Genomic DNA, 15676 nt, shown 5'->3' on the forward strand with positions numbered 1-15676 from the left:
AGATGAGGTCTTAGAAATTAACCAAAAAGTCAATATAAGGGGGAAAGGAGTTTCAAAATTTGGTGGAAAGATTTCCTCATCTTTTAATCCCATTTTTCCATGAACTTTTTTGAAACCTCTCAGAGACGAATGGGGAAATGAATTAAAAAGACACATTGCAGAAAACCAAATTCAAGTGGCACTTGATGGTGGTGGCAGTTGTATGCTGTCAAGTCAACCCCAACTCACAGCACCCTGGGATAGGGTTTCCCAGGCTATAAATCTTTATGGGAGCAGAATGACTCACCTTTCTCCCAAGGAGCAGCTAGCAGATTAGGACTGTTCAACTTGGCGGTTAGCAAGCCATTCATAACCTGCTACACTATTAAGGCTCCTTTGAGTGGCACTTGGCGGTGGTGGTGATGTGCCATGGAGTTGGTTCCAACTCATGGTGACCCTGTACGGGGTTTCTGAGACTGTAAATCTTTACGGGAATAGAAAGCCTCAGCTTTCTCCTGCAGAACAGATGGTAGTTTCGAACTGCTGACCTTAGGGTTTGCAGCCCGATTCGTAACCACTACATGAACATGAAACTATGCTCATCTCATTCATAGTAAGAAACATGTATATTCCAATGACACCGCAAGACGGTGACATGAGTAAACATTCCCACGTACTCTCCCAGTAACCAGCCTACTTACAGTGAATACAGACAAGCAGCAAATGAATTTTCAGAACTCCTGACTGCACTGAAGTGCTGAAGAACTGAGCGGAGTCCAGTGGCAGAGGAAATACAGAGGCTAGGAGAACCTTCTGACTACATCACGAGTGCTCATTCATCACAGTCATTTTGGGGTGGTGCTGTCCAGCACCTCAAACAGGGAACACAGAAAAGGAGCTAATCTGAGGAGGTTGTAGCCTGATTTTTTTTTTTTTTTTTAAAGTGACCATGGGAACAGGCCATGTAATTAAGAGGGGTCAATAAGGAGAAAGGAGACTGTGGCACTAAGAGAGAGTGCCATTGAATTTTATGCGGCTCAAGATGGATGGACACTAGGACTGGACAGAACAGTAAGGGCAGCAGCATGACAGGGCCACACAGAGCAAACAGCCTGCAGTGAGAATCTGTGGGTGAGCCTGAGCAGGGGCTCCCATGGGAGCCAGACAGAGAGCCCTCCTCCTCTGCCACAGGAAAGTTCGGTCTCACCACTTATGTCAGCATCTGTGAACAGCTAACTCCCTCATCCTACACATGCATATTAAATTTCACAGACCAAGCATCCAGAATTCCTGAATCAGCATGGGAAAAAAAAGAAAAGAAAAAAAAACTAAGGCTAAGAGTCTACTGGTTCTCAGCGCAAGATGCCAAGCCTGCTGATACTGGGTGGATCTGGATTCACACAACCATGTGAAGCTGTGTGGAGCTGCCCATGGGGTTCCTAGGGCTGTGAGTGTCTGTGGAGGGGGCCTGTCATGTCTTTGTCCTATAGAACAGCTGGTGAGTGCATGCAGGTCCCAACATTTAGGTTGTCAGCTAGGAACTAGACCCCTTTATCAGTGTGTTTAATCAGAAAATTATCTCACAAAAAATAAGAATATAAAATTTGGAGTAAAAAAGCCCAAATTAAACAAAAAATAAAATCATACATGTAGAAGGAACAAGTCAGAAGTGGGGACATGTCTATGGACACTAGAATAATACAAAGAATTGTTAATTTTAAGACTAGTATCAAATGGATTTAAAGAAAGCAAAAACACACAGAAAAAAACTACTGGAGTTCAGGAAACAAAATGGAGGAATGAAATGAAAGACAATATAGAAACTGAATACATCAGATAAATGAGAGACAACTACAGATACTGAAGAATAAAACAGCAAGAGAAACACTCAACAACAGAGTTGAACAGATGGAAAACAGAATCAATGAACCAGAAGACCACAAAGAAACAAAAGAGCCAGAAAAACAAATGAATGTATCAAGTCACAAAAGAAACAAGAGAAAATAAAAAGGTAAAGAGACCTGTAAGGAAATGTGAGATTCAGTGAGGAAAGCTAGCATCAGAGTTACTGGGATCCCAGAGCACCATGACAACAACACAAGCAGCATACAAACAATTTTCCAAGAGATAGTCTGCAAGAGTTTTCCAGAGCTGGACAGAAAAGAGATACTGTCAACACAAGAAGTTAGCGAACCGAAGACAAAGAGAAAACACCAAAAACAGCAAGAGAAAAATGCAATATAACAATACAACAAGCCAAGGGGCTTTCATAAGAACCAGTGTACATTTCTCCCGAGAAACTGAGCCCAGAAGACAATGGAGCAATATATATAAAATACTGAAAGGAAAAAAAAATTTTACAACTGACAATTCTTTATCCAGCAAAGCTGTCATTCAAAAACAAAGGGAAAATCAAGATACTGCTAAACAAACAAGTTCTGTGAATTTACCACAACCAGACTAGTTCTGCAAGTATTACTCAAGGGAGAACTCCATATAGAAAGGCAAAATCATTAAATAAATTCTCATCTTTATACATGGGAAAAATATGTACAGTAGAGAGAGGAGAATTTCCCAAAATGCAATAACATGGCCAATCATGAGGAACAAATATAATTTCCAGGAATAAACATAATTAAGTCAGACAGACAAAAAAAAAAAAAAAACAAATTTGTACTTACTGTAAGAATTAAGTACAAAGTAAACTTACTGAAAATTGATTGTATATTGATATTAACGGAGACAAGCTGAAATAAATGGGGGAAGGAGAAGCATAGCAAGAAAATATTATTTTAAGATTATATAGCTATTATTGATGTGTTGAATGTTGTTGCAATTGTAAATTGTGTAATGTAACATATGCAGTAACTTTACCAAAAAGAAACAAGTCAGTGAAAAGGTTCATCACGAGGGGGCGTGGGAATGTTGAATGATCTATTATGTGTCTAAAATTTTAAAGCTGAAAAAGTATTACTATCTTTAATGGGTATATTGCTGCTATTATTTTAAATTCAAGAAGTCCTAGGAGCACAATGGGTTAAGCACTTGGCTGCTAACTGCAAGGCTGGGGGTTGGACTCTACCAACTGCTCTGTGGAAGGATGCTTGCAGAGGCAGAATGCTTCTGTAAAGATTTGTTGTTAAGTACTGTTGAGTCCATTCCGACTCATAGTGACCCTGGATAGGAGTTCTGAGGAGTAGCTGGTGTGTTTGAATCATGATCTTTCAGTTAGTAGTCCAGTGCTTATCCTGCAGCACTATGCCAAGAGCCCTGTCAAGATTTACAGACTTGGAAACCCGATGGAGCAGTCCTACTCTATCCTGTAGGCCATATGAGTCAGAACCAACTCAGTGCGTTTTATTTTAGACTCAGAAAAGCACACACAAAAATGCACAAGGAGAGAGAAACATAAGTCATATACTTCGATGTTTTAAGGAATAGGAGAAAAAGAGGACAGGTGGGGAGGGGCAAAATACGCTTTGCTGTTTTTAAGAGGAAACTCACTTTAATTGCTGAATATAGTGAATAGCCGTAATGCTTCTTGAACTCCGCTCGAATGTCCAAAAGGTCAATTTCTGATCTGGAAACCATTATTCTGTTCAAAGTAAATTCATCAGTTCCTGCACCCTGTTAAGAAATATTCACAATACAAAAAACATAAAGATCTATTTTTTATAAGAAACAGTGAATGGTACATAAACATTATTCAACTACAGTAGCTTTTCTTCATTCATTTAGCACCAAACTTCATTATTCAACTACAGTAGCTTTTCTTCATTCATTTAGCACCAAACTTCATAATTTGCTTATTTAAGAACTATTTATTAAGCACCTACAGTATGCCAGTATAATCTAAATGCTGAAAAACAGAGATGAGATACTTTTGTCAAGCTTCCAATTTTGTATAGGATACAGGCAAGAAAGCAGACTACTACAAGATAATTTGGTTGTGGTAAATATTGGGTGCTATGGGAACATGGACTGGGGAAATATAAACTAGACTGAGGATTAAAGAGAAGGCCTGCCTGGGAAAGTAACCTCTAATCTGAGACCTGGGGAAGCAGAAGCATGATTCATAGAGGAGAGAATATTCCAATGAAAGGAAATAGCATGTGTGAAGGTTTAGAGCACCAGAGAATGCCACATTCAAGACACATAAACAATGAGGAGGAATAGCAAAAGATGTGCCTGGAAGAGTCAGACCTTATAAACCATGAAATTAAATTCTAACTTCATCCCAAAGTGTGGAGGACTACTGTAATCTTTTAAACATGAGAGCACTGAGATCAGATTTGATTTGTGATTTCAAATGATTACTTTGACTGTAGTATGAGGAATAGATTGCAGAGTAGGAGTGGGATGAAGATAAGTGAATAATACTAGAGACTTTGGGGCCCATACATACGGGACTACAGCAACAAAAAAAAGAGATGACGATGGCTTGAACTAGAATAGTGACGATCAGGATGAAAAAGATGCATGGACTTGAAAGATGCTGAGGAAGGCAAGATTTAATGGTGTAGCCACACAGTTGAATGCCTTTGCATAGTGAATAAAACCAAGGTAAGCAACTTTCTGGTATTATCTGCTTTCACCCAACATCTATCTGATACTGACAGGAACCAGTTCCAGTTGAAAGACATCATGCTTGGTAGAACAGAGGGTCAGTAAAAAAGAGGACGAGCCTCAATGGGGCAAAATGATATAGTGGCGGGAACAGTTGCCTCAAAGATAGCAATGACTGGGAGCATGATGCAGGATAGGACAGTGTTTTGTTCTGTTGTACATAGGGTTGCTATGAGTTAGAACCTACTTGATGGCACCTAACAACATGATGTATAACATTGAGGAGAATGATTGACAACATTTAATGTTGTCAAGTCCATTCCGACTCCTAGCGACTGTATATGGGGTTTCCAAGGAACAGTCAGGGGGTTTGAACCATTGACCTTGAGGTTAACAGTCCAGTACTGATCCTATAGTGCCATACAAGGGCTTGACTCATTGCATGTTGTTTAAGGGAATCATGGAAAGTCTTATCAGGTAGTAAGATTTGAACAGAGACCCAGAAGATGATAAGAAGCCAACCATGTATAGATGCAAGGCAGGTACATTTAGGACGCCAAGTTAAGTGCCACCAAGTCAGTCCCGACTCCTAGTGACCCTATACAGGGCTTCCAAGGAGTGACTGGTGAGCTTGAACTGCTGAACTTGCAATTCAAACCAACTTTGCAGTCCAGCACATTAACCGGCAGTGCCACCCACACCAGGACTCACTGCATGGATATGATTCAGTCATGTTCCCCTCCTTTCCTGACATCAGCTGTTAACAGGCCATGTAATGGTCTTTCTGGTCAAGCTAGTTCCCACTCGTTAGCACAAGCCCTCAGATGTTCTCTAGATAACACAGGCACCATAATTACTCCAGAAATCCCCCAAGGTTTAGTGTTATTTCTCAGAAAACAAAGGCAAATACCAAATCACTTTGGGGAAAGCTAAATTCTTTACCCCAGAGTGAGGATATTTAGGAGTGGAAGTATGGGGTCGGGGGATATTCACTTAGGACTTCATTTTGAAGGTGCCTGTGGATCTCCCACAGGATATGTCTGGTAAAGAAGTTCAGGTTACCATCTTCTATGTGATAGACCCTGCTAAGGCCTGAAGATATACAAGAAAACATGCCTCACCATTAATCAGCAAAGACAGACAAGAAAACACAGGGTCACAATATCATATAAAGGCTACTGACACAGCTTGGTTTATTTTAAGCAAGCAGCTTAAATAAACTCTGGACCTAATGAGTCAAGTTTGAGATTTAGCATTCTAATATAAGGTCCATTGCCTATTACACTTACTGTAAGGTGAGAGTCCTGATGTGACACTGTAGGATCAGCACTGGACTGCTAACCACAGGTTGATAGTTCAAACTCACCAGCCACTCCTTGGAAACCCTACACAGGGTCACTTTGAGTCAAAAGTGACTCAACGACACTTTACGACAGCAGCAAGTGTAAAGTAGAGGAAACTTCACTGTGCTTATCTCTATATTGAAATACATAAAAGTTCATGGGAAAATTCCATTATCTTTCAGTTTCATTTTTCCACAAACTTTCTGAAGTCCCTTTGTATGTCTTACTATCAATCTTATAGAGGCAATTAGTAAGACAAATTCACTAAGAAAACTCATCAAAGCAGAAAATATGAAATTTCATCAGTCTGGAGGGAAACTAAGAATACATAGGGCATTTATGGACCAACCTTCAAAGCCTGATGCAGTCTTTCAGCCAAAAAGGCAGGCATGTTCCTCGCACAGTGAACTGTTTAAAAAAACAACAACACAAAAACAATGTCTACTTTCATTTAATAAAAATTGGGTTAATCTATAGCAATATGTCAAAGAAATCCTCAGGGGTCTACCTCCTTCTCACTACTGGCTTTTACTTAGAATGAAAGAATGGGTGCTTAACCTGAATTTGAAAGCTTATAACGTCACTTTTGCAAGGAATTTCAGCACAATAATCACCTTCAGCCACAGGGAAAATGAAAGTATCTGCCAAAGACACTCCCACAGTGCCTGAGTCATCTGCAGCTCACAGACAGGCTGAACACCTACGCTTGCATCGATAACTCCCTGGGGTGTAGCTCCTTTTCTTAACATCTTTGGTTGCGGATGAATAACTTGAGTCTAAAGACTGCAGAGATGTTGCTTCAAATAACTCATTAGCTAAGAAGGGGCACTGGAGTTCAATTTAAAAGCAATTTTTCCAGTGGCAAGACTTTCTCTTCAGTGAATGGATTAGAGTTTATGGACTGGTTAAAGTAATGACGTTAGAACAGCACCTTAATCTAAATCCAGTCATCCAAAAAATACTTTAAACTTTCCAGTTTTTATTTTGAAATAACAAAGCAAAAATAGAACAAGATAGAGAAAAGGGGCAAATTGGTGAATAAATTAATTATCCTTTAAATGAGGTGAAGAAAGTCAGGTGTAGCAAATTCTATGGGCAACAAATCTATTTACTGCAACACAATTACTTTTATAATCTTAAACCTAATCTGTAGGGAGGAATCTGATTTAGAAAAAAAAAAAAAAAAAGGATGCATTTTATAATGGAGTTTGGAGATCAGGACAAAATAAGTGGCTTTCTCAGAGTGACTTCATAGACTCTCCTAAGGAAAGCTAAAAAGCTTTTGGTTTATTTAAGTGATTTGAAGATAACAGGAGAACTGTATTAAAAATTCACACATGGAATCTGGGGGAAAACCATGAATGCAATATTGCATATGAAGTTCTTTGAAAGGAAACTAACCATTTAAATTGATAATAACTAATTTTCTTGATGTGGCACTGTGGGTTAATGCACAGGACTGCAAGGTCAGCATTTCAAGCTCACAGCCACCCCTTGGAAATATACAGGGTCACTACGGGTTGGAACAGACTCGATGGCACTTAACAATTTACCTGAAAACAAGCCTTGGCGGAATGGGGTCTTAAGTGTTAGGCTGCTAACCTCAAGGTAGTCTAAGTTTAAACCACCAGACACTCTGTGGGAGAAAGATGATGCTATGGGTTAATGTGCTGGACTGCAAAGCTGGTTTGAACTGCAAGGTTGGGGGTGGAAGGCTCACCAGTCGCTCCTTGGAAACCTATACAGAATCACTGAGTCAGAACCAACTCAACGGCACTTAACAAGAAATGACCATTCCGGATTCCTAGTATGGTGCTGTAGGATAAGCAGTAAACTGCTAACCACAAGGTCACTGGTTTGAACCCACCAGTTGCTTGCTGGAAACCCTATACAGGGTCTCTTTGAGCTGGAACCAACCCCACAGCACTTAAAAACACAATTAACAACTGATCTTTGTGACCAGCGATACAATGATAGATTGGTAGAAGACATAGAACAAAACTCACATGTGTGGAGTTAGCACTTAAAATGGGACATGGAACTTGTGGATACTTGTTCCTCAGCATATTTTCTGCAATCTTCTTTAGAAGATTTCAGTATAGACTATGTGTTCTATATGTGTCTTACGGAAGCACACTGACGATGAAACTCAACTGCCTATGTTAGAATTCCAGTTCTACCATGTGCTCCCCTTGTATCCTTGGAAAGTAACCTAATCTCTTTGAAGTTCAGGTTCACCAGCTCTACCAAGTGAACCTTGGGTGGTGCAAATGGTTAATGCACTCAGCTGCTAACTGAAAAATTTCAATCTTCCCAGACAGCACTGTGAAAGACCTGGTAATCTAATTCTCAAAAACCAGCCAAAGAAAACCTTATGGACGACAATTCTACTTCGACACGCATGGGGTCACCATAAGTTGGAAGTGACTAGATGGTAACTGATTTGTTTCATTTTCAAATGAAGGGACTAATAAAGCACCTAGTTCATATGATTGTTAAGAGGTTTAAATGAGTTGATTATTTGTGAAGAGTTCAGCACAGTGCCTAGCACATAGTAAGCTTTTAAAAAGTATCATTGGAATTACCCTAATTATGGGTTCACCTTACAGTGATGCTAAGATATGAAAGATTCATCACAGGGTCCACCCCACAGAAAGTTATTCCTAGGTATCAGCTATCTGTAGCTCATTCGAGGTTTTATAATTATAACAGATATTAGAAATAATTTTCATTGGTGAAATATTTTTAAATGTTATATATTTACAAGGGAACTTCAAAATGTGTGTGAAAAAATCCCATTATCTTTCAATTCTATTTTTCCATGAACTTTCTGAAGCCCCCCTCATATATATATATATATACACACACACACATTTTTTCTCTCCCTTCACACAAGTTAATATATGTCTATTCTTCTAGTTAAGAATTCCTGGTGGTACTGTAGGATAAGCACTTGACTATTAATCATAAGGTTAGCAGTTCAAGCCCACCCACTGCTCTGCAGGGAAAAGTTGAGGCTTTCTACTCCTGTAAAGATTTACAGCCTCAGAAACCCTATACAGGATTGTTATGAATCAGAATTGACTCACTGGTAGTGGGTTTACCATTAGTTACAGTTATTCTAGGTAAGTTTTTACCAAATTACAAAGGGTAATTAATTCATTGGTGAAATGATAAGGTGTTATTGTTGTTAGGTGCCATCGAGTCGGTACCTACCCATAGTGACTTTATGTACAGCAAACCAAAACACTGCCCGATCCTGGGCCAACCTCACTACTGATGCCACGCTTGAGTCCATCAATGTGCCACTTGGCCAATCCATCTCTTTGGGGGTCTTCCTCTTTTTCTCTGACCCTCCACCTTACCAAACATGATATCCTTCTCCAGTGACTGGTCCCTCCTGACAATATGTCCAAAGTATGAGAGACGAAGTTTGGCCATCTTAGCTTCTAAGGAGCACTCTGGCTGCACTTCTTCCAAAACGGATCTATTGGTTGTTTTGGCAGTCCATGGCAATTTCAATATTCTTCTCTAACACCATAACTCAAAGGCATCAACTCTTCTACGTTCTTCCTTATTCACTGTCCAGCTTTCACATGCATATGAGGTGACTGAAAATACCATGGCTTGGGTCAGGCGCACCTTAGTCCTCAAGCTGCATCTTTGCTCTTCAACACTTTAAAAAAGGTCTTGTGCAGCAGATTTGCCTAATGTTGTTTGATTTCTTGACTGCTGCTTCCATGACTGTGGATAGTTGATCCAAGAAGAATGAAGTCCTTGACAACTTCAATCTTTTTTCCATTGATAACAATGTTGTTTAATGGTCCAGTGGTGAGGATTTTTGTTTTCTTGACATTGAGATATAATCCATACCAAAGGCTTTGCTATTTGATCTTCATCAATAAATGTTTTTAGTGGTCTTCGCTTTCAACAAGCAAGGTTGTATCATCTGCATATCGTAGGTTGCTAATGAGTCTTCCTCCAATCCTGATGCCATGTTTTTCTTCATAGAACCCAGCTTCTCGGATTATTTGCTCAGCACACAGGTTGAATAAGTATGGTGAAAGAATACAACCTTGTCACATACCTTTTTTAATTTGAAGATGTCAGACTGGCCCAAATTGTATAGGTACTATTGTTGTGTGTCATGGAGTGGATTCTGACTCATAACAACCCTATAAAACAGATTAGAACTGTCCCCACTGAGTCTTCTAGGGTGTAATTCTTACAGAAACAGATCACCAGGTCTTTTCTCCCAAAGAGCAGCTAGTGCACCAGGTCTTTTCTCCCAAAGAGCAGCTAGTGGATTAGAACTGCTGATTTTTCTATCAGAAGACAAGCACTTAACCATTAAGCCACCTGCATTAATAGAGTATAAGCCTGTCGTAATCCCAATAGCCTCCCTATATACCCTGGTGCTTTAGGATTCTGACCAATACTGTTTGACTTAACAAAAGATTTTATTGCCTGACCCTGAGTTACTAAGTTTTGTCATTGGATCATGTCTCCTTCTTTTGAATGCAGCTTTATTACATGATACTGTCCAGGTGCCTTAAAGGACAGACACCTGAGACCTCATAAAGCCATGTTATTACCTGCTTGTTAACTGAAGAGTTTATGTGGGGATGATCCAGCCTGGAGCTTACTTTCATTTTGACTAAGACAGTCAAAGCAGAAGAGACCTATAGCTCTGACCCAGCTTTAATGTTGGGAGGTTACTGACATGGTCCCAAAATAACCACATATGATGAATAACCAAATTGGCTCAGGATTCACTTTTCCACGAAGCTCAATAAAAATGTCAGCAGAAATGAAATAAATTGAGTTCTTAAGTAGACTATAATATAAGCACAATGATAAGCAAAACACAAATAAAAGGCAAAGTTATATATATATAAATAATTTCTTCATGTATCAACTTAGTATTTGTTGAGCATACTGTCTGTACCATGGCCTGTGCTGGGGATGTAGGGGACAGAAAGATGGATCAGTCAGGATACTTATATAAAAGGTGCTTACCTTGATGTTGATTTAGAGCAAGTGCAAAATACTTTGGTTTATTAAGTGCTCAAAGGCTTACCTATGGCCAGCAGTAAGTCTTCAAAATGCCCAGATAATTCTCCTTTTATGCTGTCCTCAATGTCCTTTTGGCTGATATTTCGATATTCATCAAATGCTAAAAAGCAGTACCAGAAACATATTTAAACCATCCCAGCCAGCCGACCACACTTGAATGTATGTATTCCCATTTAGATTAGGTATGCAGCAGATCAACTTGTTTAGGAGCAACTTCAGAACTTCTTCCCTAAACCACCCAAAGTTGAGCCTAAAAGTTTCCTTTTTATTTTTTCATTTCTGAAAAGTTATGTAACTGAAAGGTTATAAAGTCAATGATAATTTATCTCGATATATGGACTTCTTAAAAATAATACTTGTTAAGTACCGTTGAGTTGATTCTGACCCATAGCGACCCTTATAGGGTTTCCAAGGAGCAGCTGTTGAGCTTGAACCACCAACTCTGCAGTTCAAACGACTTTGCAGTCTGACACATTAGCCCACAGCGCCACACCAAGACTCCTAGCACCTGGGAAACCATACATAGTGTGATCATTTGTAAAATGTGTCCTATCTGCTAAAGAAATCAAAATTGTTGTATGTGCTGAGTAAACCATTCCCCAAGACAGCATTACCTACTTGAAACCTATCAGAAGGCATCCTATTTCTTGATCCTATTTACTCACAAATAAACCCTATATGTATGTCACCTAACTATACAGGCATATTTTGCAAAGTTAAGTAAAAATTTCCAAGTAAACTTTGAAAAGAAAAATTTTGGAGATGGAACTAGGATGTGTGGTTTTGTGACTTTAATAAAATGGTCATGTCTGTAAGAGCTCTGGTTGCTCAATGGGTAAGTATTTCATGACTAACTTAAAGATCTGTGGTTTGAACACACTGGCTTCTCTTTGGTAGAAAAGACCTGGAGATCTGCTCCTTAGAAACCACTTCTACTCAGTCAGTTAGGGTCTCTAGGAGGCAGAATTGATTCATTGGCAAGCAACGTCATATGCTATCAGCATTATTTTATCAAATCATTGTGATTTTAATGGAAAAATTAAAGAAAGGCAATTTCAGAATTGAAGTCCAGTACTATGTTTTTGTCTCCTCACTCGTCCATGAACTTGACCTAAGTTTAGTCCTGCACTGGGGTTGGTCTCTAGACCAGCACCTAGGAGCCAGTCAGAGGTGTTCACAGTAGCTGGAGTTCTGGGCCTTTTGGTGCTGTTGCTTCCAGAACATCTCAGGAGATGCAGTGTGGGTGAATAAGGGGTAGGTACTTAGCAGTTCGATCAAAAAGTTGGTATGATGAGAGAGATATTTTATAGGGTTTTTTTTTTTTTAATCCCTTATTCCCACTCACTTACCTTTATAGTTGTTGCTGTTGTTGTTAAATGCTGTTGAGTCGATTCTGACCCATAGCGACCCTGTACAGGGTTTCTGAGGCTGTAAATCTTTATGGGAGCGGAAGGCCTCATCTTTCTCCCGCGCAACAGCTGGTAGTTTCGAACTGCTGACCTTAACATTCGCAGCCCGATTCGTAACCACCATGCTACCAGAGCTCCTTACTTTTATAATTAATCAGTATTAATGCATTAACAGAAACTTCTGAGTAGTGCTTCTTTATTTCCTAGACAATGGCCAACTTGAGAAGAGATGGCCAAACTGTCACCCTACAGAAACACTCCCTTTCTGCTCTTATCCCGGGGGACCACCTTTTCTCTCCCTCTGCCACAGTCCCTCTCCTGCCCCCCGTGATTCTTGATGAATATATTCACTTAGCTTCCAGGGAAGAACATGCATGAGTACCACCTTGACTTTCCCCATTTTGTTTCTTGAACAGTTTATGGATAAAATTAGAACCATTTTTGCAATTTTTAAACTTGTTCTAGAGCTTTGTATATTAAATACCAAGCCATTTGTAAAACAAAACAAAACCCAAAGAAACAGACCAAAAAAAATAACCTCTCAAAAATGATCATGTAGTGTGGTTTTAAAAAAAAACCCAAACAAACAAGAAAGAAAGAAGTGAATCAAGTCCATACTTAGCTTCAGTTGAGGAAAGCTCCTTAAACACAGGATCTCAGTGAATATATCTTCATCTGTGCCCCATTTCTTCTCCCCAGCATTATAGAGAAGCTGTTGGATAAGGGTAGAGAGAGATTATTCTTAAAAGGACATAATTTCCTCTCTCCCTGTATTTTGGAGGAACAGAATGAAGAATAGGTGATTTACATCAACCTATTATGTAACTCTTTCACTTTTTGAAGACTAGAAATGTGAGAGTTGGCGCGGCGGAAGATAGGGGAATGCTAACCTGCTACTAGAGAAAGCAGAAAGCAGAGGGTTGGGGATCCCCTGCTGGTATGGGTTGAATTCTGTCCCTCCAAAACACAGGTACAGGCTGCTTGTTCCTGTCAAGATTTACATTCTTGGGAACCATAAGGAGCTGTTTCATTCAGTCCTTTAGCGTTGCTAAGAGTCAGCATCAACTTGATGGCAGTAGGTTTCTTGGTAGTATCCCGACAGATGTAAACCAAGAAGAAGAGTTAAAGAAGACATCCTTTGCTCTATTACTGACCTGGGCATCCTTTTTAGCCAGATGTTCATCCACTTTCAGACTCTCATCTCTTCTGCCCTATACAGAAAGGATGAAAACAAGGGCAATTGTCTTAAAGATAGAAGATTCTAACCTTCACTCATGAATCTGTTAACACAATTGTTACTAAAAGACACCTGGCTTCACCTGCTTAAAGTACGCCAACCAGCAGGGCCCTTATAGAGGTTTTTCTCCAGTGAAGGCCATGTAGCACAAACGCCATTGGTGGCATTCTAGATTCTAATTATGGGAATTATGGAAATCACACAATTCTCTGGGCCTCAGTCCATCCCAACTCTAAGGCTCTGCAGTTATACAAGGGAGCTTCAAAAGTTCATGGAAAAATGAAATTAAAAGATCATGGAATTTTTTCACAAATTTTTTGAAGTCCCCTTGTATGAGGATGTGGGTGTACAAATGCTTCAGCACACTATAGAAAGACAGATGATTGCCTGAACTCTTTTGAGAATTGTCGACAAATGAAGCATGCGGCTAACATTTTTAAGGTAAATTTCTGAAACTGAAAAATACAGGTGCTTGTATGCCTGTCTGATGTTTGCATGGTTTCTTTTGTTTTATTTCTCTTTTGTGTTGTTGCTTGGTTTGTTTTTTTATGTTTTTTTCATTGTATATTCTGCTTCCATAATAAAAGTGCTAGTAGTCCTTGGTACTACTACTACTAATTACTACTACCAACAGTTATTAACCACTTCCTATATGCTGGACTAAGGAGCTCTGGTAGCGTAGTGGTTACGAATTGGGCTGCAAACCTTAAGGTCAGCAGTTCGAAACTACCAGCCACTCCGTGGGAGAAAGATGAGGCTTTCTGCTCCCGTAAAGATTTACAGCCTCAGAAACCCTGTAAAAGGTTGCTATGGGTAGGAAATGACATGATGGCACATAACAACAACATATGCTGGACTAAGGAGCTCTGGTAGCGCAGTAGTTACAAGTTGAGCTAACTTCAAGGTTAGCTAGTTCGAAACTACCAGCGGTTCTGCAGGACACAGATGAGGCTTTCTGCTAACTTCAAGGTTAGCTAGTTTGAAAGTACCAGCAGTTCTGTGGGACAAAGATAAGGCTTTCTGCCTTGGAAACCCTGTACGGAACCAACTCCACGGCACACCATCACCACCACCATATGCTGGACTGCAAAGTCAGTTTGAACCACAAGGGCGGTGGTTCTAGTTCATCAGCTGCTCCTAGGAAACCCTCTACAGGGTCACTATGGGTTGGAACTGTCTCAATGACACTTAACAACAACAAAATATATTAAGTATTTCCCATGCTTTCTCTCTTTTAATGTTCACAATGCTCTAAGAGGCTAGTACAAGTATTTTAAATTTATGGATGTGAAAATGAAAGTTTTAAAGCTTAAGGGAACTTTTCCAAGTACATACAGCGAGTAAGTGTCTGATTCCAGCTCTATTTGAGTCTAATGGCTGGCTAAAGTTCTACTCTATACTGCCCTCTATGGGTGGACAGTGTGCTTGTGTCCCTATACATAATGGACGTCTGCAGTAACGCTGCATGTGGGCTCAACCTTCATAAGGTTTTCACCATCTAAAACAACTGACACCATAATTAGGGTAAATTGTTTCTCACTGGCATCATGCTTTGGTCTTAACAAGTAGTGTTTTAACCCTGAGGCTGACACCATAGTTGAGATTGTAGGAGCTGTGTGAATCAACTAAAAGAAGCTGGTGAGCTATGGCTTAAATTACTTCTTCTCACACACATATCTGTGAGTACAGCTCATCCTTGACCTGCCCACCTCTATTACTGAAATCCTGAGCCTCCCAAAATGAGACAGCGAGGTGTGGCTTCATTTGCTCACAAGCATGTGAGCAACTCTTGATTTAGCAACTCTTCTAAGGTAGTGATCATAAATTTGCAACAAACCATTTTATGTATATATATTGTTTCTTAATCCTGAGACTGAGAGAACACCTCTGAAGATTATTCTTCTATATCATGCTCCCTACTTAATTTAAACCGTAACATAAGAGGTATTTATTGAGGTCCAGAAACAAAGAAACAGAGACAAACATAATACAAAAGAATGATAATCCTTTTGCATCAGATGACTTATTAGAACATTTCCTAATATGCTGTGAGATATGAAGCCTCA

General features: G+C 39.6%; 1 protein-coding gene across 1 annotated transcript in view; it reads right to left on the reverse strand.

The window, feature by feature from the left end:
- Window positions 1-15676, reverse strand: part of ANXA3 (annexin A3) — a 55084-nt gene that overhangs the window by 11869 nt on the left and 27539 nt on the right. Inside the window, exons 7-11 of the mRNA XM_006872901.1 lie at window positions 13528-13584; window positions 12992-13085; window positions 10969-11064; window positions 6238-6296; window positions 3484-3606 (exon numbers count right to left, since the gene is read on the reverse strand). Coding sequence (XP_006872963.1) covers window positions 3484-3606; window positions 6238-6296; window positions 10969-11064; window positions 12992-13085; window positions 13528-13584 — 429 coding nt within the window. The remainder of the gene's footprint in view (window positions 1-3483; window positions 3607-6237; window positions 6297-10968; window positions 11065-12991; window positions 13086-13527; window positions 13585-15676) is intronic.

This window comes from Chrysochloris asiatica, unplaced genomic scaffold (genome assembly GCF_000296735.1).
Source record: "Chrysochloris asiatica unplaced genomic scaffold, ChrAsi1.0 scaffold00214, whole genome shotgun sequence".
Classification (NCBI taxonomy): domain Eukaryota; kingdom Metazoa; phylum Chordata; class Mammalia; order Afrosoricida; family Chrysochloridae; genus Chrysochloris; species Chrysochloris asiatica.